The sequence below is a fragment of the Chanos chanos genome, chromosome 14 (genome assembly GCF_902362185.1).
Source record: "Chanos chanos chromosome 14, fChaCha1.1, whole genome shotgun sequence".
In the NCBI taxonomy this organism is placed as follows: domain Eukaryota; kingdom Metazoa; phylum Chordata; class Actinopteri; order Gonorynchiformes; family Chanidae; genus Chanos; species Chanos chanos.
Genome location: NC_044508.1, coordinates 11,032,151 through 11,059,839, shown reverse-complemented (window position 1 = coordinate 11,059,839; position 27,689 = coordinate 11,032,151). Strand labels below are relative to the sequence as shown.

Sequence of the window (27,689 nt, the reverse complement as noted above, 5' to 3'; positions counted from 1 at the left end):
GATTTCATGGAATGCCAAGGAAAATAAACTGGTGTTAAAAAAACGCAACGCACGGAGTGCTTCACCACATAAATATACAGGTTATACGGGGACCAATTCAACACTACGCGTTGTCTTTGGTATTACCGTAGACAATCATAGACTTAAAGAAATGGAAAAGTTAAGACGGAAAACTGCTGAGAAATAACCATTAGTTGTCTCTCCAAGCAACAGTGAATTTCAATACAGCAATTTTAGGCAAAATGTAACGGGGATGCACTCACTTCGATGTTTCCAAAAAAAAAAAAAAAGTTTGGGAGGACCAATTGACTCATACTGCACCGGTACTATTTCTAAGCTCTGTTGGTGTTGATCTGTCGTCACTCAAGAAGCTAGCGGTCTGTCAACTTAGCAAGCTAGTGGCAAATTAGACCCGTTCAAAATGCAGATCTTGGTTGTAATGAACTACTCAGCTATGAAAACTAGATAGCACTATGTTTATCTTTTTGTCGAACGTGATACCCTGTAATTATGTATTTTTAAAATTCCTTCTGCATCTTTTTGGAAGGAACGCCACCACACAGAACACGGTAAGGTTTAATGGGAAGGCTCATGGTTACGACTGCAGGAACGCTAGCTAGCTACTAAGCTAACATTGAGTAGATATATTACTAATGTAACATGGATTTTAATTGTTGATGAAATGATCGATCTTGCCTTATTAGTGTATTATATTTTACATAGTCGATTTGACATCCGCTTTTCTCTGGTCCAGAGTGTCTGCAAGTATAGGTATGAAGGATTAAACTGACGTAAGGTTAGGTTGGAAAAAAAAATATATAACGGACGAATTTAAACTCTCCCTTAGCTCAGGGTAACTAACGGTACGGTATCCGAGTGTAGCTCCAAACAGCTAGGAAAGGTAGGACTGGACATGGTCCATATTCAAATTCGCCACATTTCTTTACCTTGTTATTTTAACACCGCAGGCACGTTTTTGCCTATTGTGTATGCATTTACCCGGCTGTGTTTTATTTTCTCATATCAAATGCAGACGAATATTTGCCATTTAACCCACTTCGTGTCGGCTAATATAGCTCAATTCTTCAAAAAACATTTTGTTGGAAGATTGTCTATCATTTGGTCATCATAAATAAGTGATAATTATTTTGTGTTTTTATTGGCCCATCGCCCTGGGAAAGAGCTTAATGGTACAAGCCATTAAAATGTAACCGGAAAGGCCCGTGCATCTCAAATGTTAACAATTATTTAACCCACTTTGGTAGCCCACTGCCCCCAAACCATAACATTTTTCGAGTTTAACCGGGCCTCATTTGTCAAATTTTATTTTAATCCGTTGGTAGTCGTTTATGGTGTCATTACAAGCAGATGCAATTACAAGCGTGCATGGACTAAAAAATGAACTACGTGAAGTCAGCTCTCACGCACCAGTTAAGATGCTAGATCCACACCACAGCTTCTCGGTTAGAATTCTACACTTTATCAGCATGTTAAACTCTTGTCAGTAGTCCTCATCTTTCCTCATCTAATTCTGCTACAAACTTCACACAAACTTCATTCTGCTACAGAACACCATAAGTATTCAACGTGGGCTTTAGTTTGTTTTAACTTAATGGTGATTCTGTCTCGGGTTAACTATAACCCTGAGTCACTGTGTTTTGTCAGGTAATTCTGTTCTGCTGATACCATGTAAGAAATGAGCAGGATGAAGCCGACACGTAGCCTGATGCTGGTGGTTTGTCCCATGCTTGTCCTGGGTTTCCTGTTCTACTCCTCTGGGAGGCTGAAACTACGAACATGGGGCCAGAAGTCACGTGAGTATCACTAGTCTTTTTGTCGTTTGACAGCACATTGGCCCGTTTGGCTGCTTCTCCTCGAGGATTTCATTGCAGGAAACTGTTTACACAGTCAGTCCAACAACTCTGTGACAGGAAGTTTCAATTCTGGCAAACAAGAGAAAATGAGCTATGTGATTTGTGGTTGTAAGAGCACTGTTGGCTGTTGTTGATTTTTCCTTCCTAAATGATAAAACAAGTTTCTCTGAAACTGAATATCGTGTGATTCTTATTCCAGGTAATTTTACCTGTATTTTTACTCCGGTGGTTGAACTGTGTCTATCTTCGATTCATTCAGCTTATTCACTGGTGGGTCGTCTATTAAGGAAGATGCTGCACGTGTGCACCCTTTCAGAGGACAGGAGCATGATTATGTGGATGGCAATAAGGCCAATGTGGTTGTCTCCACCACAGTTGACTCAAAAGTTAACCGCAGCACAGGTGTTACTTCAGTGTTAACCGAAACGGTGAAGTGGTGTTGTGGATGACCAGAGGAGGGAGCCAGTAGACCAGCAGATAGAATGGGATGTTTGTTGCGGTATACCGGTGGTCTCCAAGGGTGTATGAGTCTAAGCTCTTCCTTAATGGATGAATTAGTAGGCATATTACAAGTGAATGTGTCCAACATAGAGTTAGACTGAAATGAAAGGCCATGCCATTGCAAAGTTCCAGACACCCTCTTTTGCCAGTCTCATGTCCTTCTTTAAATGTCACTGAATGTTTTTATTCCTCAAATGCTCATTAAGTTAATCAATGTTAAATCCTCCCTTAAAACAAACACTATCAGGTTCTAGCTGGGGCACAGTAAACCAGCTCAGAAAAGCAGTATGTTTGACCTGCGAGTGCAACCATAATGTTTTGCACTAAACAATAAGGTTTGCTGCGATCATAACAGAGGCTGTGTGTTCACAGGAAAACAAGCCTTTTCAGGTTATCAGCAGTGTCTGAAACCTCCAGGAGCATTCTATATTCCATCAACATGATGGAACATTCAAGTTCAGAAGGGAACAATACCCTCTTTACTTCCTTAAATTTGCTTAGAACCTTGTAGAATTGTGTTACTTGTTGTGCCTTCTTACAAACAGGAGATATTGCTGTCATTTTGTTTCTAGTCAGTAGCTCGTACTCTTATGTGTATTTCCATTTTCATCTGTTTCTCAAACTTTAAATTTCTGCTGTTGAAAATCTTAACGAATTTATTAAGATATCTTGTCGGGGCGCCTGTTCTTCCGTGACTCCTGCCCCTTGCCAGTTTTGGATGATCTGAAATGATCTGAAACAGGTGTTGCCTCTCTGCTCTTCTGTCTGGCATTTTGAGTGGATCTGACCTAACCTTTTGCGCAAAAGGAATTTTCATTACAGAAGTGTTTGCAGGAATATTTGGTACTCTTGTACTTTGCAAGACAAATTCCTCAGAGAATGGAGCTGAATTTATAACTGTTTGTTTTGGCCGTGTATTTTGGGTCTCAGATCACTTTATCTGATTCTCAGCCCTTAAAATCTAATTCGCAAAATGCCATGAGCTTGAAAGATGACTGACAGGTATAACAGATGATTTAGTGTTAATAGCTCAAAGCAAAGTTTCACTTCTGATTTTAATACGTAATTTCACGATGTTAATATTAACTGCGGAGTTTTATTTATTCTCTCTCCTTGTTCTCTCTCAACCGCACGTCAAGTGTTTTTCAAATTAAAATGGTGTATTTCAAAGGAGAAAGGATTCAGGTACCTCGGGCATATCAGCATTTGTTAGCAATTTGACTGAACTGTTTTGTTGGCAGACACACAGAGTCAGTGGCCTGAGGGGCAGCCTCTTGTCTGCCAGCCAGTTGTTACCATGATATTAAAATCAACCATTACTTCAATTTCACACAAACAGAGTACAGCCTAGTGCGTTAAACTTTTTTTTTTTTTTTTTTTCCCCCATAATCTGAAAGCCTCATAGGCGACTCGATTGAAAAATGTTGTAACAGTATTTGAAAGCCACAGAATACTGACACTTCAGTTCCCAGTCTGATTATTCTGCAATGCACCTTAACCTCTTTGCGTTGGAGTGGACGTGGGACTTTTCTGTTTGTGGGGTTTTTTTGGGGTGCGTCATATCAAATGGTCCTTATCCAGATACCGTAGGCTTGTTTTACAAGCTGCCAAGTGCTTTTCCAAGGACAATTACTCTGTCAGGTCAAAGGTGTGTGTGTGTGTGTGTGTGTGTTTTCTAATTCTTTCCTTTTATGCGTTGGGATTTAGTGTGGATTTTTTTTTTATCTATGACCTATATGCATAAAAGTGTTTCATTAAGAGCTTAGACATATTTCAATACTTTGTGTCAAATTTTGGTCATACTAGATGTATTTGGCACTCAGTCCGGCTACAGCATAGCTGGCCTGTACGATGCTGAAGTGCAGATCATAATTTGCTATGTAAACTGAAATACATTGGCTGTGCTACGAGCCTATTTAGAATAGGCTAGTCTACCATTAATGCTGGTGAACAGACATGTCCAGAAGTATTCTTCCCTGAAAATGTGAGGTACTGTGATGTTTCTCCAGCTTTTTGCTCATTTATAATACTCCCATAAATGGACAAAAATAAGCAGCTTGCCAAGGGCTTGAACAGACAACTGGGAAATGCCAGTTATCTGCAAAATCCAGCTTTTGAAGCAGTGTATCAAATGACTAATCTCTCTTTAATAAACATTAAGCACCTATCTGTTCCTGCCTCAGATAGCATGTGTGCTTACAGGCGTTGATCCGGTCCAGTTGGAAAATGGAGCTGTAATCTCCAGCGAGCCTGTTTTAATAAAATATCTCTAGGATATATCATATGACATGTATCGCTTGCTGGTGCAGTGAGTGAGATGGGCAGTTTTCATTCATTCATTCATTCATTTTCTGAGCCGCTTATCCTAATTAGGGTCACGGGGTGCTGGAGCCTATCCCAGCGCTCATTGGGCGAAAGGCAGGCAAACACGCTGGACAGGTCGCCAGTCCATCACAGGGCAGAAACACAGAAAAACACACTCACGCACACATTCACGCCTAGGGGCAGTTTAGTGTCTCCAATTCACCTGATCTGCATATCTTCGGACTGTGGGAGGAAACCGGAGCTCCCAGAGTAAACCCATGCAGACATGGGGAGAACATGCAAACCCCACACAGAAAGGACCCTGGCTTCCCGGTCAGGAATCAAACCTGGGACCTTCTTGCTGTGAGGCAACAGCGCTACCCACTGCGCCACCGTGCACCCGAGGTGGACAGTTTTGGGGGGGGGGGGGGAAATGAACAGGCATTCACAAAGGCCTTTGCACCTCGAAGGCACAAGGCTGCAAGTAGTTATCAGTTTAATCATTTCATTTATGCAGTTTACACTTGCCTTGTGACTAGTGCTGCATTTCCCAGTCTGAAGAAAATAAGTGCACAGGTGTCATTTTATTCAGTGTAGAACAAATTATACATGTGTTGTGCATTACATACACACATACTGGTCCTTTTGACTCTACATTTAAGTGGTCCATACACCAAATGTTGGCCCTAGACCACTGAACCTGTAGTTTGTTCAGCAGTGCTTCTATTAGGATAGTTCTTGCATTTTGTTAAGAATGATTCTAACATTATTTTAAAAACTTTCCTGAAACCAGTCTGTACATTAAGGATCACGTTGCGCTTTGGCATCTTTCTGAACTTGGGGTCTTGTGGCTCGTATCACCCACTCACTGACACAGACCTGCTGACCTGCTGCTTTTGGGCCTTTACTGTTACTCTTGTGTTTCAGAATCAGAAGTGGATAGCTTATTCAGCGCGGGACGATATTTAGCCTCAGGTATAGGTTTGCCGTGTATCTGTATCTGTCATGTTGGGAGGTGATCATCAGCTTTCGCTAACTGAATCATACGGAAAACCAAATCAGATATTAGACAGACAGGTGCAGCACTTTCTAAACCACCTCCCAACATCTCTTCTACAATGCAAACTTTGATTCTCTACTGCCAATACAGCTACAAAGACTGAAAATGTGCTTCTGTTTGCACAAGCAAATCAACTAATGTAAATAACTGATAAAGCTATATGTATAACCTAAGCTTTATACAGTACACTTAGACAGTATCAGCTTTATGTGGATTGATAGCCTCCTCCTTGTGCCTGAAAGTGTTTAACTGAATTGTGAAGTCATCCTAGGCTTTTTATGCTGTGTTTGTATAGCAGTTGTGTATTCGAGTATTCTTGAATGTATCCGTGAACAGGAGCACAGTGTTCTTTGTAAGACCGTTAGGTCTTCTTGCATCCTTGCTAACACACCCTTGCAGTCACATGACTGCTGCACAGCAAACATCCGCAGGCTGCAATAACTCACCGACACATAACCCCAAGTCTCGCTTCCTTTTCCATCGGAGCAGAATTACATTTTCTTCGCCTACGCCATGCTACTATCTCTCCCCACTCTTTCTGTTTGACAGTTTCCCCTCTCTCTCTCTCCCTCTCTCTCTCTCTCTCTCTCTCTCTCTCTCTCTCTCTCTCTCTCTCTCTCTCTCTCTTTTCTCTTTTCTCTTTTCTCTTTTTTTCTGTTTCTCTTACAAGATTATGATATGATTAGGAATCTGTCTCTTTCTCTTTACTTTGAGACCGCTGGACAGAGTAAACTGAGGGTGTGTTTGTTGCTCAAAACATTTAGGATGGACAGATGCTTTGGATTTGAGCTGCATTGCATGCTTATGTAGGCTAAAGAAAGACAAAACAATTTGTCCTATTTATTGCTTAATTTTATTTTTATTCATGGCTTATATTTTCTGTTCCAGAGGACTCTTTAATCCAACTAAATAATGTGTTGCGTGTGACGCTTTGCAGGGTTTGATTTTTGGCAAAAAAAATGCATTTGCTTTGTTCTTGCATGATCAAAGTAAGAGAAGACATTGCAGAAAGCTGGACATGTTAATGGACCATGTAATTTTCCATCAACTTTGAAAGATCAGAGTGCTGCAGAGTGCGATGATTATTTGTGTCCAGTTACCTGCATCTCCCATCAGCAGAAGATTTTTGACCAGTGCCTTAAGTTTCCTATTGAGAACATCTGCTACTCTAATAGGTCAAATTCATCAAGTCAAGCATTGGATAGATATTTCTGTTTGTTCATTTAGAATAACAGACAGTAACCTTTGTGACATTTGGCTAGTATCATGTTCCACTGGTTAGTTCTCATAGAGTAGAAAGAACTCTCCAGAAGACTTGATGTCCTAATTGAATCCTGTTATTTAGGACTGTCTTTTCCAACCACATTCATGCTTCATTTGTTAGTTAATTTTTTTTGCTTGCGAGCAATTTTTCCATGACTAACTTCATTAAAAAAATCCAAACTTCTCCAATGCTTCTGTGTATTTTTTGCTAAAACAGAAGTATAACGTTGATTTTAGAAGTGTTAAGAGGTTAAATAATAGCTTCTGTGTGCTGTAGCTCTCATTGCAATTTTTAGTATCCTTTCGCACGTCAGCATCATGCTAGATTTAAAAGACTGTCTGGCTGTCTTGCTTAAAGTTTGTATGCTGAGTTCTGCACTAACCTAACTGTCAGCAATGCTTAAGATTCAACCGCAATGAAGACCCCTCCGACTTATCGTTCTAGGCCGTGACGGCTATTGTGTCACATCTAACTGTGTGTGTGTAATTTCACTGCAGGATTGTTTCTATTTGAATACCTAATCATCAAAGCTCTTAAAATAACAAATATGCCCATATGAAAATGTTCTTGTTCATCGGTGAATGGAGCCTCCCTGTTATTCATAACTCATGTCTTTTCTCTTCAGTGTATGACAAACAGGGATTCCTGCATAAGCTGGATGGCAAACTGTAAGTACTGCTTTGTCTTTGTGTTTTGTGTGTGTGTGTGTGTGTGTGTGTGTGTTATGTAACTGTCATTTGAAGCTCTGTCAGACTGTTCCGTACACCATTCCACTGTTCCTGTCTCTTGATTATCCCGCAATCTGTTTATTTGCCTAGCGCAGGGTTGAATAGGTGATGACTGGCAGGGGTTTAAAGGAGCTGTTTGCAAAGGGTGATTGATCAAGGCTCGAGCGGCAGTCGGGACACTGAACTGACTGTTCTCTTCAGAGTTACACCGCAGACGCTCGATTAAGGAGCAGCTGACGCCCAATGCCACTCCGTCCCGTCTCCCCCCTAATGATTTTACAACGTCTGCTTGATCATTTTAGTGAAGAAGGTGGGGGGGGGGGAATTAGAATCACCGCGTATAAATCCTCAGAAGACGTTTCCAACTACTTCCACCTGTGTAAATTCAGCAATCAACAAGTTATAAGAGAGCCTATGTAAAATAAACACAGTACGACTGATACTGCTGAACGTTTTGTGTAAGGTTTTTGTTGAATGTGACTTGTCATGAGTTGGACCCTCTCGGCAGTGGGGACACATTACGGCTGGTGCTTCATAAACTCTTCCAAAAGACCACACAGCTCTCTGACACGGGCGCTCAAATGGGACCGGGGAATGGAATGATACATTTAGGGGGTTGCTTGCTTAGATTTTCCAGGAATTTGGACTTGCTGTAAAATTTGCTGCTTTCCTAAAATACTGATACTATCTTTGCTGATACCATGGCCTGATGTCTCTGTCTCTCTCTCTCTCTCTCTCTCTCTCTCTCTCTCTCTCTCTCCCTTTTCTTCTCTCTCTTTCTTCTCCACAGTCCAGTCGAGCTAATGTATAAGTATGGAAATCTCAGTAGAGGTGCCTGTAAACCTGATTTTGCAGCTGCCAAGATGACCTCCATCTACCCAAAGTGAGAATCTGTTATTTCCCATAACTCTTTCAGTTTCGGTGGGCTTCATCATTGCCAGAGACTGTTGGCTGTCGTACACCAACAGGTGTTAGTATGCATATCTGTTTTATTCAGGACGCACACATACACACATACAGATACACACGTGTATTCGGAGCCAGTGTGCTTTCCAGAGTCGGCTCTGGTTGTGACCTCATTTTCATGAGCTGGATCAACAAGCTCTTGTGTGTGGTGTTTGATTAACTAAGTGTGGTTAACCTATCCTGAGGGGACATGTGACTGTCCTTACCATCACCTGACCCAGATCTTTACCAGGGGTCACACGCCTGAGAACACCATGGTGAACAGCCCTGTGAACTGCCTGATCCTTTACTGACTTGCTTTATCTTGACTGTCAGCGTTGACACTTCTCTGTTGTTCCCAGCAACTAGATTGTACAGAGAATGTTTTTTTTATTTTGTATCAATTCACCTCAAAGCTGAATGGTAACTTCAAAGGCTCTCAAAATTAATCTTTTACTGTCTTACATTGAAACTGTATGTAGAAGAAGCTTTCTCTTTTTAGGGCATCAATTATGACAATGCAAATGACAAAGCTTGTTTGTTTTCCTGTACAAATACCAGCCTCCTTTAACTGCCATCTATTTGTCATTCTGTGGTAGTCATACTTGGCCTGTGATTACATGAAAGGGCTCTTGTAAGTTTGTCTTTAACCCGTTACTCAATCGGAAATCCCCTTGCGTGTAAATCTCATAGCCGTACGGCAGAGAAACTCAGAGTGGCGTGAATGAGGAGAGATCCAGTTTCTGCTGTTGAATAATTTAGACTTTGCGAAGGTTTCACAGAGGAAATGAGTGTGCATCCTTGTATGTTTTCTTAGTGCACGCTAAAAAAAGGAGGCTGCAGCTGATGCAGGGCCCCTGTGGGACAGGAGCGCCTCTCAAATGGCTTGTACCATCTTTTTAAGGTCCACTCAGCTCCTGGACCGTCCCAGTGCGTGAGAGAGAGCCCAAGGCATAATCGACTTGTTTGGTCTCATTACATATTGAAGGCACGCAAGGCTAAATCCACCAGGATACTGAAACATCCTCAGAACTGTTGCCCCAGGGCCAGTACAACTGTCAGGGTACCTTAAAAATAGTTTGTTTTTGGGTTTTTTTTTCTGATCAGGTACTTTAACTTATTGTTGATCAAGCACAGCTAAAGTTTGGTCCTAGACTGTTGTTTCCTGAATTCGAATTGCTTTAGAGTTGATTAGTTGCAGGCCCTGGCAGTTGCAGAGTCTCGGAGGCCATTGAGACTCACCCAAATACCTGCTCTGGTTAATTGTTTTTCAGACTAATCCAACTTCTGCTGATTAACAGCAGTTAGATCCAGCCAAATCTGACCTAATTTGCCACTAATTACATGATATTAGAAATGAGGAGAAGCAGGTTGTTGCTGGACTATATTCAAGGGTTTTTTTTGCTTTTTTTTTTTTAAAGTTGTGTTGTTTTGAAAGTTTGGCTGAATGTGTTTGCTATAGAGGAAAGGGTGAGCTTCGGTCTTTATGAAAACCATTTGGATGTCAAAGTATGATCAAATTCTCCCCTAGTTGTTCAAGTAAAGAGAAAATTGATACAGCTATATCATATATGTATATATATATATATATATGTATTTTGTATATATGTGTCAGTCAAGATTGTCCATACAGTTGAACACCAAATCTATTAGAGAACAATGATGTTAACGAAACCTCTTTGTATTTATCATGACATGGTGGTAAATAAGTGGATCCCTTAGGTTGTCCAAGTTTTGTTTGTAGTCCAAGAGGCCTGATGTCGGTGTACTAGTGATGTCTCCTAATTCCCCAAAAGCCAGTGAGGCATGTCCTACTGTTACAGTGCAATGATGAATGGTCCTTATCTCCTTATGCTTGACTTATGAAGAAGGGTAGGAAAGCATTTGATCTCTTCATTAGAGACTTTCCCTTTGCATGTGTGTCCCTATTTGTAGTGAGGGTTATTAGCGTGATTTTTTCTGGATTTTATATTTTGTTTAAAACGGATAGCACAGTTTGTGTAGAACTTCCTTTACATGTTGATTTTTAGGGTTAACAAAACACCATTTAGAGCTATAATGGTGCCGGTGTTCAACATCCTGGGCTTGTTACATGTGAAACCATCCAAATGTATCTTTTGAGGAAGTTGAGACTATAGTTAGTCTGTTATTAGTCTGAACATTGGAGTGATGCTTTGTTCTTTGATTCTCAAAGGATCTCTTGAAAAGTTTGAGAGGAATGACTGAAGGGATCCTGCTAGATTGGCAGCAGATCAAAAACAACTTCGCCACCATTCTTGTTTCTCAGTATGGCCACAGTTTAGGGCCTTGTAGCTGTATGTCTCAAAGGTAATGCCTTTAAGTGGAGACAGATGTGGGCATTAAATAGACCATTACATGTTAAATGTTTGTTGAGACACTAAACCTACAAAACTTAGTTAGCCGTATAATTTGCATCATACACGCATTATTGAACATGCCCCGAAAGTGCTCTAACCAAATCTGACTTCAGATGTAATCCGGGCATACTGGAAAAACAAGCATGAATTTTCCAATAAGCTCTGAATGCATATGCAGGAGAAGGGTTATTGATGAATGAATATAAATAGTTATTCATGTTTTGAGTTTTTTATTACTCAGCTGTTTTTTCTTTTCTTTTTCTTTTTTTTTTAGGATGCTGATTAGTCTGTGTTATATTAAATAACTTTTTAATTTAAGAGGGCTCTGTCGGAGCTCTGGTGGCTATTTGCATCGACACTGTAGTATATTTATTGCTTAGTGCTTGCAGTGTGTGTTTGCAATATAATGTACATGGCCTCTGGTCCCGTGGCTAAAACCAGTTGTCATGCTCATTCATGCTGAAGGGCCAAAGATGGACAACAGTGCCCCAGTCTGGTACTTTGTATGGTGTTCACGGGGGAACGTGATATGTATTCCTCCACAGAGCTCAGTAATGCACCTGCATAGCTGGAAGAAGTGAGACAAAATGCATCTGGACAGCCAAAAAATTAGTTCATTTCAAATAGGTGTAGGATGATCTTTTGGTAACATGAGTTTGGTTATTTACTGTAAATATCAGCTCAGTGGGATTTTTTTTTTTTTCGTTAAAAACACTGAACTCTTCATAGAGAACTTTCAAAAGATTTTACTCTGGTAAATGCACTCTTGTAAGACAAAAAGACATTTTTTTAATGGTCTAGCTAACTGATAATAGAGCAGCTCTTGAGGACATTTAAAAAAAAAAAAAATGAAATGTACGCTCATGGAACATTCATATAATAGAGCATTAGCTCTAAGCCTGCTTATATATTCATATTCAATATATCCTCATCTTCTGAAATACCCTCAGAGCATGGTTTGTGATTGACCACAGGCCTTTGGTGTGAGGTTTAGGTCATTATGGAGCTTAACGTTCGTCCTTACCCCCATGTTTCATCTTTTGGTTGTAGGCAAGGTCAGTTCAGGCATGAACCTCCCTTCTGATAAAAATACCGACAACCAGTGGATTACCTGTAATACAAACCATATAATCCCCTCAAATATTCAGCCCTTTATCGATACATCTCACATTCTCCCATGAGGGCTGAAGGATTTGGTGTGATTCCTACTCATGGGCAGGTACTTGTGACTAGTTTTAACTTGTGGTCTATTTTTTTCTCCTCCTCTAAAGGTTTGTGAAACCAGCCCCCATGTTCCTGGATCTGAATTTTAGACGCCTGTCAAAGATCAGCAATTACTTACCTCCCTTTGGATTCAAAACTCAAGGTAGGAATCAGTCGTCTACTTGCACAAGCAACTGTTAGCATTTGGTTTCACTTCAGAATTTGGTCATTTCAAAGAACAGACTTCAGCCGTCACTGCTACCCTTCATTTACATCTAAAGACCATGAGATCGATTGGGCAGCCAACCCAAATAAAATGTTATCGCGAGCAAGGCTTAGATCCCTGAGTGAACAGCGTATCTTCATCAGGTTAATCACAATCATCTTATTTCACCATGTTGCACAGTCAGCAGGCTGCCAGAGCACAAACCTCACTCCAGTTACTCCAGAAGAAAACTTTTTAAAACAGCAAAGAAAATTCAGTCTGGATTGGACTCTGTGGTCCATATTAATGTATTCCTTGTTCAATACTTTACTTTTATAATTAGTAGAGTTCTTTGCAATGTATTCATACTTTCTACTGTTTGTGCTCAGCCACCAGAACTGTAGATAGGCATAGTTAAATTCTAAAGGATTTACACACCCTGTTTGCTTACTTCAGTTGCACCTGGGTACATAAATAAATCTTACTGAAGTTGGTAAAATGGTTTTTTAGGCACACATTCATTAATGCCGACATTTTTGTGCGTTTGCCAAATTTCACAAAACAATCGAACGCAGAGCTGCAGAACCGATGTCAGGCCGACCCCTTTGGTGCTTTGGAATTTGCAATAAAAGAAGGAGTGCCATGCTAGGCTGTGGAACTGCTGCTGTAAACAGTCTGGTTCTTAACAGACTATTTTTAAGGCAGTGTCATCCCAGTGCCGCACAGTGACCAGATCTCCTTAAAACAATATATCTGTCTTCAGGATGATTTCCTTGGCCTCTTTGTAACCTGGAATTTATGTTCAAGTAAGCATTAGACACAACAACATTCGCCGGTTGTTAAATCAGCCAGCGTTCTTTGTTTCCATGTGCACATAGCACAAGAAGATATATTTCTCATAGGGATGGGAAAGAAAGTAGTAGTAGTAAAACATACGATTGTGTTTCCATTTGCTAAAGGCATGATGTATGTATTTGTGCCAAACCGTTCAGTACATATGAGAACCAAAAAAATTAATCTGGTCAAAGGTTAATACTGTGTATAAGACTACGGACCTATTGTCATCAATTGAGTCCAGCAAAACACTGATTGCATTGTTGTTCCAATTCTTTCAACCGTTAAAAAACAAGTATGTGTTCTCTATTTCACAAGCACAGGCAGTGTTGTTCAAATAACAATTACAAATTGTACTTAGATTTTCTGCTCCACCTAAAAAAATTTTAAGCGTGACTAAAGAAAGTACTAAAATGTGACTTTTGTGTAATGTTTCACACTTATAACAAGGTAAAAACTCCCCTTATTATCACCTAGTCAATTTATGAAACACAAATTTATATTAAAAAAATGAACTTCCTGAGTTACCAGTTTTGGAACACATGTATTTTGCTGACATAAAGCAGCTAAAGCTATAGTTATCAGAAAGGGCATGTGTTGGGGGTTTTCCCGTGACGACACCCCCTCACCCGCCCAGCCCCATTTAACACTGTACAGCAACAATCGTTTACATCCTGTATTTATGCATCCTGCCCCTTTTGCATGTTAGTCAGTTCATGTCCTTCACACCCCAGGTTCATACTGAAGGGTTTGCTTTGTTTTAAATACCTTCAGGAGCACTTGGGTGACATGTTTATGTATCCTGTTAAATTAATGCAGCTCACTCTGTGTTTTAAAACCCAACATGGAGGTGTGATTTGCCTCTGCTAATCAGCAAGGTATGTCCAAACCTCTTGTGGTCATAGCTGATTCTTGATGTGTGACGTGAGATCGTCACTGGGCATTTTAGAGAGCATGGCCTTTTAGGGCAACTCTGGAAAGTTCACGAAAGGCCTAAGCTAATGGGCTGTGATGTCACCGGACGTGTGGATATGAGATCACCGACTGCTCTGGGACTCCTTCATCGCCTGACTACTTGCTTGTTGATTTTGATACCACGCCCATCAAAATGTTATGCGCTGATTTAACATGTCTTAATGTGGTTTGGCAGACACAGAGACAAATCCTGTAACTTCCTTTTTTGCTTGATTAAAGTGTCAGTTTGCATATGTGAAATCAGTAAGTATATAAATCATAAGTGGACCACGGTGTGACACGTCACTCATTCCTATTTACCTCATAGCTTGGGAACAGATGTCCAGGACAGAATGGAACCGTTAGCACTTCCTTGAGTCTTCCTTATTGGCTTTGTCTGAGGTTTTTCTAAATCTGTATGCTTTTATAGTGTTTTGTATGCACAGTTGGTTCTGATGTACAGTAGCATCTCCACCTCATCTCAAGATTTGTTAAAGCCCAAGTTAACACTTGGTCGCTTGTATATTAACAAGAATCGTCGTGCTTACAGTCTTTAATTTCATGCCATTATTTCCCATTAAATCTTGTTTTCATCATCTTCTGTTGGATATCATACAGAGCTCCCGTCGCGCTTATTAGGCCAAGAAGATTGTGTCCCAGTCGGGCAATAAGCTTTCGTGTCTCCCTAAAAATAACATGCTGATGAGGATGAAGAGAGATGTAAACAGCAAGGGCCTAGCCATTTGCCGAGTCTCAGAGAAGTCTTTGGAAACGTCCCTCATGGAAGAAGGTTCCATTGTGAGCCGACCAAGGCCCTGTTATATCGTCATTCCCACAGGGCAGAGGATTGCCCGTGGCAGCCAGAGAATGCGCTTGTTTAGACATACCTTTCCTCTGTCTGGGGGGATTTCTCTCTGTACGACTAGCCTGCGTTAAGTCCAGGAAGATGCCAAAGTTCTGCGCTTTCCACATTGGCAGGCCATTCCAAAGAGTTGTATCCCCTTGTCTTAGGCCACCCAGGTTCTGGCTCAGTCTCTGAAGCATTCATCACTCTCTCTGTTTTCCAATCATGTGAATCTGACCATGGTGGTGGATTTAGGGGGTCTTCACGCTCATCAGTTTCTAATCAGTTCCTTTTTCTCTCTCCTGATTACAGAAAACATTATTGAATCTCTTTTAATTGTAACAAAGAGCTATGGCCTTGGCCCAGAGCTGGACAGGTACGTGAGCCATCTATCACACACACGCACACCCCTTGCCTCTGAACCCCAACAAAACTACACTGCAACAGGTTAAGGCTTTTGTTGTCTTGTGATTGTGCTTTGCTGACTCATGCTAGGAGGTTTGCATGTAAGAAGATGAGGCAGATATGTGGCAGTAAATTACTAGTCAGCGATGAACCGAAACGTGGGATTGATAGGGGACCATCAGGGGATGAACCTGAAAACTTGCGGTTTATTTTATTTAAGCCTGACCTCAATCTTGGAAGGGTTTTTGCTTTTTAAAGGAAGCTCATTTATTAGTAAAATTAGTGGAAAAGTAGACATCCAGTGAGATCATTACTGTAGAGGTTATTTAGGGACAATTTACTAATGTGTAGTACTTTTTTTTTTTTTTTTTTTTTTTGACAGTTTGAGTTGCAAAAAGTGCATTATCATTGGAAATGGAGGCATTTTATTCAACAAGTCCCTGGGCTCCAGGATTGATGAGTATGACGTGGTTGTAAGGTTAGTACTTGCCATGGCCCCCATTGGTCATGTCACGCAGTGTTTGTGTCATTTTCATAAACTCCACAAATGTTTTACACCGTGTCCTGCTTCGTCAACAATAAAAAAAAAAAAAAAAAAAAAAAGAATCTTCTAGTAGCTTTCAGCAGGTTTACGTGGGGTTAAGTTCTCCTACTTGTTGAACCCTGCAGGTTAAACGAAGCTCCAGTGAGGGGATTTGAGAAAGACGTCGGGTCAAAGACCACCATGCGCATCACATATCCTGAAGGGGCCATCCAGAATCCCGAGCTTTACGAGAAGAGCTCACTCTTCGTCCTCTCCGCCTTCAAACCGCTGGATTTCAAATGGCTACGACATGTGATCCTCAAAGAGAAGCTGGTAAGGCCGCGTCACTTCACCAATAGGGGGCGATGGGACGCAGGTGCTGAGTGATGATGTTTGTAAACAGGAACATCATATGCTTGTGGGAGTTTTTCCCTATTTGGAATCCTTTCAGGGTTTTTTTTTTTCTTTTCTCGTTGTACTTTTACAGTATTATCTAACCACCCACTACGTTTCCTCCTAGGTACCTGAGCATTTTTCTTTTTGACATGTACAGTGGCTGCTAGGGAGGGTTCACATTTTGTGAAAATGTTTCTTTGTCTCCTGTCATTATCCGTGAAATGCTGGCTGATGAATTTGTGTGTGTTCAAACTTTCAGGACAAGTGTTAGCACGCGGATGATAACATAATCAATGATTCGTCACTCTAGTGTAGCAAAGCTGTCTCAAGGTTGTCTTAACTCCAACTTTCCCAGTATTTGTAATTCTTCTTTTTGTGCTCACTTACAAAAAGAAAAAAATTGCTATGTCCACCCACCTTTTCTTTTAAAACAGCTATTTCTTATTACATTTATGGTCTTACTGTATGCTTTTTGCTTTGCTGCCATGCAGATTAATTCCATAGACTCGTATGATTTTTAAAGGCATTGTGGAGTCACTAGAAAGAAAGCTCTCTTTCTCTGTGCTGTAATGAAGATGTCTGGCCTTTTGGTTGTCTTAAAGGGGGTTCCTTTTGTCTCAAGGGTAGTGTAGTATTCCCATAGATGAATGACAACTACTTAGCGATCTTCTTAATTGTCAGGTCTGTAAGGGTGAATAGTTGGCTTATCTCCTGAAAGGATAGTCTGGGAGTTTAGTGAAGCAGCTCTCTCTCTCTCTCACACACTCTTTCTCACTCTGCATTATCTTAGAATGATAATGAGAACGCTCAGTTGCACACCTGGCTTTGGCATTCTCCGTTCCATGAGTCCGAGCTCTCCCAGTTGGAAAGCTGACACTGTTGCTGTGGCACACTCAGATGGAAGGGTATCGCTGCATTATCTGGGGAGTCAGGATGCTACACTGTAACCAACCTTTGTTCTTTAGCTGACCCTGAAAAACCAGTGAAATAACTTAACACTAAACAGTAGTTGAGTTACAGCTCGGATGAATTTCGACCAAAGGACAATCCCGAACTTTAGAAATACACACGAACTTGCCTTTTTTTAAAAGGCTCCTTAAAGCACTAATCTTCCCATGCTAAAATACATTTAAATCAAAAATGAGTAGAATCTGTCTCCTTCGTCACATGAATGATTACTGGAGTTCACCGCAGGCTATGCATGCTACCATTCAGTTTTAGATGTGGTCACAATTCTGTCCTTAAATGTAGGCAACTGCCAGATTTAGTTCAAAAGAAACACATCTCTCATGTCCATATCATCCATTATGGTTTCAAGTGCCAGTGTGAGATCCATTAAGGAGTCCTTCCCTCTGTTCAGCCACTAAAACCCACTGTGTGCTCCCTGAGGGAATGCCATACAACATCCGTTCGCAGTGTTTTACTTCAAAGTGGATCTTTTGCTTCCCTCTACATCTTTGAAAAGATGGATCAGTTGAGTGAGTCTGAGTCGTCAATCAAGGTATTATAGGAAGTGCTTTGTATCCTGGGTACCTTTTCCCATCAACCAAACAGGAAACATAAGATACAGTGCTGACTTGTAGCAAGCCTTATACTCAGTTCAGTGTATTGAACAAAAATCCCTCTTCAAAATGTCTGCGATTGTACCCAAATGGTAAAAGCTTTCTCAAACTTTTAGAGTTTTGAGAGAACTCAATCTTTGCTTTGAGCAGAACTCAGTATCTATCAGCCAGCATACCCAAAGGCCGGACTAAATTGTGTGTCATCATATCTGAATTTCTGGCTAAGCAGTTTTGAAAGACCGGGGTTTTTTTGGGGGGGGGGGGGGTTTTCTCACTTTTGTGTTATATTCAGCCTCGTCTCCTCGTTCAGTATCCTTTGTAAATGGTAAGTAGGCCGTCTCTGATAAATCATCTGAGATCAGATACAGTGTATTTAATGACTTGCTCATTTCTGCTGTTCTGGAGAGAGCTGCTGCTTATCTGGAGTCAGTCTTGCATTTATTTCCCTTTCTTGTCTTTGAAAAAGGCTTCAAACACAGGGCTACAAAACTCCTGCACGGTAAAGTAAGCACAAACAGGTGGCCCAAACATACAGCGCAGTGAAGGAGCCCCATGCTCTTTGCGTTGTTTGTTTAGTTTGATGTACCTCACTGCTGTGGGGCAGTGTATGTTAGACCTTTTGTAGGTCTTGGCGGAGAGTGGATGCTGTTGTTCTTCTTTGACTGTCAGCCGGGCACAAAGGCTATAGTATTACCATAGACGTCCAGGACATAAGAGTCTGGGATCACCTGGCCTTACAGGCGTATCGACGGCCCAGAGGTGGTCCCCAGCTCAGCTTTCACACAGTGATAGTTCAGTGAGTAGCCAGTCAAGGATGACTGCCATGCAAGTATTCCGCTCAGCTTTTCTTTTTTTTTTGGTCACCGCTTTGGATGTCTTGTCAGTCCAGTTTCATCATATTTGTAGGGCACTTTTTCCGCTCGCGTTAAACGTGCCTCCTGAACATTCATCCAGTGCTTTTTGAACCTTTGTCTTACGCTTCAAATGAGTATTCATATTCAGAAAACCAATTTTCCATGTTTTATTATCCATCTTGTTCTCAGTGTTCTTCCACATTGTTTAACAGGCCTGATAGGTAGTTTTAAAAAGCCATTTCTTGTTCGTAAGACTGGCCACACTCTTCCAGAATGTTCCCAAGCTACTTCCTTCACTATGATGTGTGTGTTCTTTGGACAGTCATGTGAATTAACCCCTACGCTACATCATCATCTAGAAGCTCAGACACAGAGGCGGGGGGAGGGCTGAGTGTCAAAGATCTAGAGGTCATCCCTCAAGTCACACCACAAACTGAGACAATTGTCACTAGTTCTGAATGGGTGAATGTATCCGTGAACTCAGGACAGATGCTGTAGAGATAACAGCTAATGCTGTGATCTCCAGAACCACAGACTGAGTGAAACTATTGTTCAGTCTCAACACAAATTACACTCATGTCTTACTCACTAAGTGGGAAAAGTGGGCCCACACTGCTCTAAGCGCCCCAAGGTCATTCTCACTACAGAGACTTGTGGTAAATGTCAGAAATTCTTTTCAACCAAAGCAAGTTGGTTAAAGCGTCCTCATACGGAGTGGACGTGTCCTCATACGGAGGCTTTTTTGTCTGGGAGTAGGTCACTGACCTGTCCGATTTCCCATCCTGTGTCACCCTGCTCTCTGCCAAAGCTGTCTGGACTGACCAGACCTGAACCCAAGGGGTGTAAGAGTTGAATGAAAGAGCTTTCCACGATTCATAAGGAAACGGCGCTGAAGATATGAGCACAAGTGCATTTCAGTTAAATAATGGAACACTTTAGCTCCCCCACATACTGGAGCTCGAGCTACACATTGTGAGAATGATCACACTTGTTTTGCCGCCCATACTGATTGGGCTTCTACTTTGCTCTAGAAGCAGATGTGTGTGATAGGTGTAGACCTGTCACACGTTTTTGACCACACCTCCAATTAGTCTTGTAAACACACTACTTTAGCTACATTTTATCAGTATAGTTATGTGCTATGTATCTCAGGTTTGACACTGTGGCAGGAGTAAACTATACCAAGTGTGGAGATGCTATGTAATGGAAATCATCATTTTCAGACTTTCTTTTGAAGTGAGGTTTATATGACCAGTCATCATTTGTCTAGGATCTGCTTATCGTGGAGCCTTCAGAACAGAATACGAAATTCCATACGTGCTCTGGTGTTGATCAGGAGATTCTTCGAACATCACAGGGCACTCAAAGAACCTTTTGCGTTTTCCGAATCTGCGCCAGACATTCCACTGATGTCTCGAACTTCCTAAGAATAGCTCTCGGAATACTTGGAGGGTCACGGTCAATATTGTGTATTCTGAAAGGCGCTTTAAGTTCCATAGTGTTTTCAGTGACATCATCGTCCCATTGTCCTCAGCTTCCTTCTGTTTTCCAGGCCTGGAACCGAGCTGAAGGGATCCTTTCACATGGGACAGTGATAAACGTGCATTTATTCAAGTGGCAAAGCCTTTGGCGCACGGCCATGCCATTGCCGTATAGTCCATCCATACCATGTTGTGCCTACGGGACTATTTAAAGCATATCTGACACAGGTATCCCAGTAACCACTCTTGACGAACCAGTCTGGAATGCATGGGCAACCACTCCTAATTACTTTAATGGCCTCTGGGTATATTGATATAGGGTCTTCCTTTTCTGCCTCGGCTTTGTTTGCACTTCTTGTTTTTCAGCAGCTTTTTAAAACGCTCCAGCCTCTCTTCTCCATGCTGCTGCGTAGGTATTGCTTTCATCTGGCCACTCTAGCTCTGTCACATTTTCCATCCTCAGACTCGCCCATTTTTATGTCCTGTTTCTCTCTCTCTCTCTCTCTCTCTCTCTCTCCCTCCCTCTGTCTCACTCAGTTACACACACGCGCACACACAAATACGAACCCATTCAAAGCTTCATCTTTGGCTCTCATGCCTGTGGATGCTTCATCAACAGACACACCCACTCCTCCCCATTCCTGCTTCTCCCACTCCTAAGGCGCTGATTTTCCTGATGACGCTTCTTTTTCCCTCAGTTACTGTGCTTCCACGCCTTCACGCCTTGTCATCCGACAGTTTACTCATCCAAAGAAAGTTTTGTAAACTAACTTAGTTTTTTTTTGTTTGTTTTTTTTTTTGTTTTTTTTTTCCTCCAGACTTTGAGGTGATGATATGCTTATGAACTCAGAGTGCAGGCCATATGTCACTGGCATGTGGTAGTTTGTATTTGAGCATTTACATGTGGTTCTTATATCCTCTGTTTGTTTGCACTTTATCACCTCGTTAGGATATGAAAACCACACGCTCAGGTTGTCTGTGTGAAACTTCTTGTTTACGAAGACTTCAGCATATTCTCTTAATTTTGAAATTGTCCCTCCCTAGAAAACAAATCAAGTGGTTTGTGCAGGATGTGCAATTACACTCTATTTATTTGTAGTGTGGAGCTAACCATTGCTCAGAGAATCTGTTGGCAATTGGAGGAAGAGGCGAGATAAATTTCCATTAGCGTCTGACGCTCTTCCAAAGGGGTTTTTCATTCTGCTTCTAGAATTTACTTCATTTAAACAAAAGCCCAACTAATACTGTTAAGGTCTACTAACACAAGCATAAATCTGCCTCTGGATCTGGCTTGAATGTCTGAACCGCTCAAAGCGAGCTGAAATGGTAATGCAGGTTTTTACTGTTATTATTAGCTTGCAGTTGCCAGCATTAGAACAACTTAAAGCATGGTGGAAGTCCAGTTCTGTATCCTGTGAGAGAGCAGTTAGAAAGGCCTAAGGTTAAGAAAAAGTCTGGAGTCACATTTGGACCCTTCTTGGCTTGCCCTCCGGCATGTTGCCAAAACTAGCCAGAGCTCTACTCTGTCTCATGCTGTGTTTTCTACCTTTTATTTTGAATATCAAAAGCAACACTGGCTTATTTAGACAGGTGATTATCGTTGCAGTGGTTTGACTGGCCTCGCTGTGGAGTATCAGCATCACTTAGGCTTTTCTCAGAGGTAGACTGGCTCCTAAACGCGCAGCAATTAAGGCTTGCAAAATCAGCCTTGGTTTCTGGATCTTCCAGCATTGGTAATGTCTGTAATTCACATTTATTATGAAGGAAAAGACAGTTCTGGGTACACTGTCACTGATTTTGTCTCTTTTTTTTGTTTTTCGTGTTTTTTGTTTCAGCGTGGTACAGAAGGCTTCTGGAAGTCAGTGGCCCGTTACGTGCCAAGAGAACCAAGCGACATGCGAATCCTTAACCCATACTTCATCCAGGAAGCTGCCTTCAAGTTTATTGGTCTGCCACACAACAACGGCCTCATGGGAAAAGGGGTGAGAATACAACGTGACACATCACTTAGTGGAATTCTCCATCATTCTTATCTCATTGAAGGGAGCTTGATCACGTTATATGAAAGCTCGGGGGGGGGGGGGGGGGGCACTTGGGGCACCCGGGTGGCGCAGCCGAGAAGAGGCAAACTCACCACCGCGGATACATGGCTTCCTGTCCCGCTAGCGACGCTTTGATTTGGCGTGTTCATTCTTGACATCCACAAGAACATAATTGGCAGAGTTCACAGGTGGAATGTTGGCAGGGCATCGTCTCCTTGCTACTGCAACAGTGACTCCCACTGGTTGGTTATAGCTCTAGATTAGCGGTGGACGGATCTTGGGTACATAGCGTGAACCTCCAGGTTTGTTACTGCCTCCCCCCAAAAAAAAGTCCTCAGTCTGGTGAAAAGAAGTGTTCAGTGATTCCACGTGTATCAGAGAAGACATGTGGTCGTCCATGGCTAGTGAGGGGGCCTTGCAAGCGACGGAATAGAAACATGGGAATTGGGCACTAGTAAACAGACAAAACAAAGCTTTCTTTTGCTTTGTATCACATCCACATTTAGAGAGATTGTTGAGGAAGAATATGGCTAATTCAAAATAGGTCATCGGGTTGAGGGTGGTTGGGGGTAGTCAATTATCAGTGCATTGCTCACTTACAGTCTTTTGGTCTTTATCCAACTTTTTCCATTATTATGACTAAAACAAGCTCAGAGTGTCAGACTCAAAACAATATATAAGAAGTAACAATCGTAATTTAAAACGTATAAATTACCCCGTTGATTCTGGTAGGGTACAGTGAAGATGCAGTCAGGGGTCATTTTTAATTATATCTCCAAAACCCATTTTTGCTCTTTTCCTTGTCCTATTTTAACATACATTACACCAATCCTGTAGGCTGTATAGGAGTGTTTACTATACATTGATTTTGGTTAAGAGTTGGATTAATGGGAGGAATGGTCTGTACAGAGTAAACTATAAAATGCCTAAAAAATAAGCAAAATTTGAACTGAAACTTGAATGGAACTTCAGAGGTATTTCACATTTTTCAACAGTAATATTCTCTCAGACGAGGCATAGTAAGCATATCTTGAGCCTTCGTGTTAATGAGCACACTGTAAGGATTGTGACATATGATTGTGATATATGCATAAAATAACTGCAGTGTCGTGAGAGAAACATGGTACTTTTCAGAAGCGCATTTCTTCACAGACACATTTCTGTGAAACTCATTTAGATTTAAATAGCCTACACTTTTGTAATAATAAACCCCCCTCCACAGATATTTTCTTTGTGTTGCATTTTGGAAAAAAAAAAAAGACATCCTGAAATTTTTTTGGTAATTTTCACATAGAATGACATTTTTGTTCAATATTCTGTCCCTGTGGAGAACAGAAAATCGTTGGTCACAAGCCTAAGATGCAGTTCAGTTTGTGTTTTATCAGCTAGAGTGCAGAGAGACCTGTGAGCTGGATGAGTGGTGTCACAGGGAGTTTCGTGGCGATAAACCTTTCAGCAGTCACCTCCCAGCACTGTGTGTGTGTGATAATGCTTGTGTTTGTGTGTGAATGTAGGTACACCTTCACCACAGCAAATAAACCTTCACACAGTGAGCTGATAAAGCCAGTCACTGCTGACATGTAGCTATCTCCACAGGGGAGTGATTTTTGTCCCTCTCTTATGTGTAACCAATGTTAACAAGGACTTCTGTTTGCTATCAGTGGGTTCAAAGACTCTTGAGCAGATAAACAAGTTGCTTCTCCTTAACTTTATATCCATGAATAAGTCTTAGACATGAATGTTCCACTGTGTTCTCCCTTTTTTGCTCCTAGATTTTGTTTGATTTTCAGCTCAACAGCAGTGACCAATTGTTGTTGTTTGTCTCATCTGTTTCAGAATATTCCCACCCTTGGGACCGTCGCCATAACAATGGCCCTTCACAATTGTGACGAGGTGGCAGTAGCTGGGTTCGGCTACGACATGAACACCCCCCATGCCCCTTTGCACTACTATGAGAAGGTCAGGATGTCTGCCATCAAAGAGGTATCGCTGACGCACACCATCCTCCTCACGCCTGCTCCATCCACATACTCACCTCCGCCACACCATTGCATAGAACATAGAGCTATTCAATAATGCAGCCAACCCGGTACGACATTTGGAAAAAAGATTCTGTTAACTTCTTCACCAAGAAGATTGAAAGAGAATGAAAAGTCGTTGTGTGCCATGATTGTAGAGCGAGGAGCTAATATCTGATGAAATGAGATTCCAACCCCAATATCCACTCAGTCGGTATTTGATTACTCAAATACTCAAATATCCCTTTTGGCTCCTGAGTGGGATAGAAGCAGCGATGCTGTTCCCGCTCTCCTTATCGTGTAACAGAATGTCACTTGAATTTATTGAGACGCACAGGGGAGATTCAGGCTCAGAGCAAAAGAAACTGTCTGTACCCTCTGTCCTAATGAAAACCTGAACATTTGAGAAGCTTGACACCTTACTAGACCAAAAGAAACTGAGCCAGGCTTCTTCTGTGCCTTATTTGCAGTCACAGTCATGTCACATGGTTCACTTGAGTCAGGCTTTTCCTTTTCCTTCTTCCACCAGTAGGGAATCCCAAAGCCAACGTGAAGAGTCATTGGCTCACGCTGGTCAAATGACTACACAAAGGCTGCTCTGCGATCTTTTCCAGGAACACCTTTCCCCTCTAAGGCTCATGAGCCACTGCCAACTGTGTGCGCTGTCTGTCTCCTTGTGCTTTCTAGAGACTTTTCTAAGTGTTTAGATTTTCCCAGAGCAGACGTTTACACTGACCTTTTTCCACATCAATCGCTCTCTGTCGAAGTTCTGTTGGCGATAGCGCCGCGCATCTCCTCGTTTAGAGGAGTGGCGTGTGTCGGACAGGAGTGCGCCCTTGACTCGAGGAAAGAAGGTTTTGGAGATAAGATACGCGCAGAACGGGCGAAACCTCGGCGTTTAAGTACACAACTTGTAATCAATCTTTCTGGATAGATGCTGCTTATATACACAGCATTTAATCAATCTGTGTAGACACACGACAGGACCCGAGTGCCTTTTTCCTGCGTGATACGCAATCCTTCCTCCTCTTCGCCCCCTCCTTCTGAGACTCCTCTCCTCCTTGTGTTTCAGTTCACCGCCGCGTTAGTCGCTTTGCTCCCCAGGCCTTCCGACCTTTAGCCATGTATTATTGAGAGCTACTTATTGTTTCCCCAGGTAACCAGAACATGCTATTCAACCCAGACCTCCCACCAGCCCGCTTATCTTATGGCTTTGAGGATGAGGACTCCCACTATCCCACTGCTGGCTGAAGGATCTTCCCTCTTGGTTCTGCTACAACAGGGAACAGTCAGATGGCTTTAAATGTTTTAGTCGTGACAGTAATGAGGAAATAAAGTATTGATGACCTTTCTGTTCCACCTCCACCTCCTCCTCCTCCTCCTGCCCACGCTCCTCTTGTTTAGTTTTGCCCAGTTGGTCAGTGCGCTCGGGACTGTTTACAAGTCGTCCGTGTTTCACATTCACAAGTTGTTGTGCTTTTATAAGCCATGATCTCAGCATGAAACTGTCTCATTAGGATGTTTTGTAAGACATAAATTGCTACAAAATCAAGCGACTCTGTTAAACCCGAATAAGTATACAGCACTTTTTTTTTTTTTTTTTTTTGCCTGGGGGATGCATGCAGTTGGTGAACCAATATTATCGCCCTTGTTTAGAATGAAATCCGAGCGGATTTTATGAATGAAGGATCCGCGCACTCGTGGTATTTCTGTCATGTTCTCCAGATCCTCAGATCATGTTCATATTTGTGTTCGCTCTCTGTTTGTCGGACCTTCCCCTGAGAAGCCCCGCGTTATCTTCGATTTATTTATTTATGTGCGTACGTGGAGGTGCATCGGTCCCGTCGCTGAACGCTGTATCTCGTGTTCTGTCGTTCAGTCTTTAAAAGGAAAGGCAGATGTTATGGAGTGAAAGGATTACTCAAGAGGCTGAGAGGAATGTTTGCATTAGACACCGCTGTTTTTGACCTCTGCTCTATATTGCTCATCAGCGAGGATAAGCTCAATCGTGCTGCAGCTCCTGCCGTCTCTGTGTGCCTGGCCATGCCCACACAAAGCACGTTACATTCAAAGACTCACACACACACGCCTTACTCTATGGTCTTACATTCTCATTCTGACATGCACAGTTACTGCACTGGCACTGACAGGATACCAGGGAGTGACTCATTCTCCACCTTTCAAGCCGTAAGGAAGCTCTCCCTTTTATTAGTGCATTGCCGGAATACAGGAAGTTTGTCTCTTATTCTCGATTTCAAAGCCTACTCCATACATGAGAGCACTTATATTGACAATGCAGAAGCTCTGGTCTCCAATAACATATTTGCTTTTGGTCGTCCATTCAAGTCATCATTGTCTCACTTGCTTTTTTGTGTGTGTGTGTGTGTGTGTGTGTGTGTGTGTGTGTGTTATTCCTCAGTCGCAAACATCTGTATCATCAAAAGCCACAGGTAACAATACTGTTGCTATCAGCTTTTACACCTGACATCTAAATATTTACGTGTCTTTGTGTTTCTCTCTCTTTCACTTTCAGTCATGGACACACAACATATCTAAAGAGAAGGAGTTCCTTCGCAAACTGGTGAAAGCAGGAGTCATTGAGGACCTGACCAATGGCATCGCAGACCAACAACCAAACAAACAATGAAGATATGAAAGAAAAGCATAGGGATGGAAATCAGTGAGAGGGATCTCTCCACCTTTCCTCTGGATGCTGTTACCCACTGCTGTGTTGATGGTCACGTTTTCCCTCTAGTATATAGCAGTGTTGCCTTCTGGACAATTGGGAACCGGATGGTTGATTTTAAGGATTCTCTATCATTTTTAAATGCTCTTGGCAGTGGCAGGGTAGAAATCCAGACGGAACCCGGTAAGAAAACAGAGTACAGAAGCAGCTCAGATAGTGCCAAACATACCTCGGGAAGGTGTTGCACCTCCATATCTCCTCGAATGTATTCAGCATTCAAAGACAGTATTTTCTTTTTCTTTTCTTTATTTATTTATTTTTTTTTTTTCTTAAATTATAGCTGCACCGTTGCAGGAAACAGTCCGTCCGGCCGCGGCGCCTTCTGCTCTCCTCCCGCCGCAGAGCTGAGCAGTTGCAGCCGTTTCCAAACTCCTCACGTCCTCTTGCACGTTTTAATCGGTTTTTAAAGATCTGGACACTTGGATGATGCTTTTTTTTTTTTTTTTTCCTTTTTTTTTTTCCTTCTGTTCTGTTTTGTTGTTGCTGTTCATTATTTCTACTCGTAGCGGAGATGGAGGGAAGGAGTGTCTTGAGAACGTCTTTTTGTTGTTGTTGTTGTTGTTGTTTG

General features: G+C 41.8%; 1 protein-coding gene across 1 annotated transcript; it reads left to right on the top strand.

Annotated features, from left to right (window-relative positions):
- Positions 1-435: 435 nt before the first annotated feature.
- Positions 436-27,214, top strand: st3gal3a (ST3 beta-galactoside alpha-2,3-sialyltransferase 3a). The gene is made up of 12 exons (XM_030791452.1): positions 436-569; positions 1,666-1,814; positions 5,607-5,654; positions 7,629-7,671; positions 8,522-8,614; positions 12,326-12,420; positions 15,407-15,470; positions 15,882-15,977; positions 16,169-16,355; positions 22,151-22,297; positions 24,194-24,340; positions 26,909-27,214. Exons 2-12 carry the CDS (start codon positions 1,697-1,699, stop codon positions 27,020-27,022), a joined length of 1,152 nt encoding a protein of 383 aa, XP_030647312.1. The 5' UTR covers positions 436-569; positions 1,666-1,696; the 3' UTR covers positions 27,023-27,214.
- The last annotated feature ends 475 nt before the right edge of the window (positions 27,215-27,689 follow it).

Coding starts and splice junctions, on each gene's coding strand:
- st3gal3a (XM_030791452.1), top strand. CDS start 1,697: ATGAGCAGGATGAAGCCGACACGTAGCCTGATGCTGGTGGTTTGTCCC. Junction 12,421..15,406: donor CTTTGGATTCAAAACTCAAG/GTAGGAATCAGT, acceptor TCCTGATTACAG/AAAACATTATTGAATCTCTT. Junction 22,298..24,193: donor ACGGCCTCATGGGAAAAGGG/GTGAGAATACAA, acceptor CATCTGTTTCAG/AATATTCCCACCCTTGGGAC.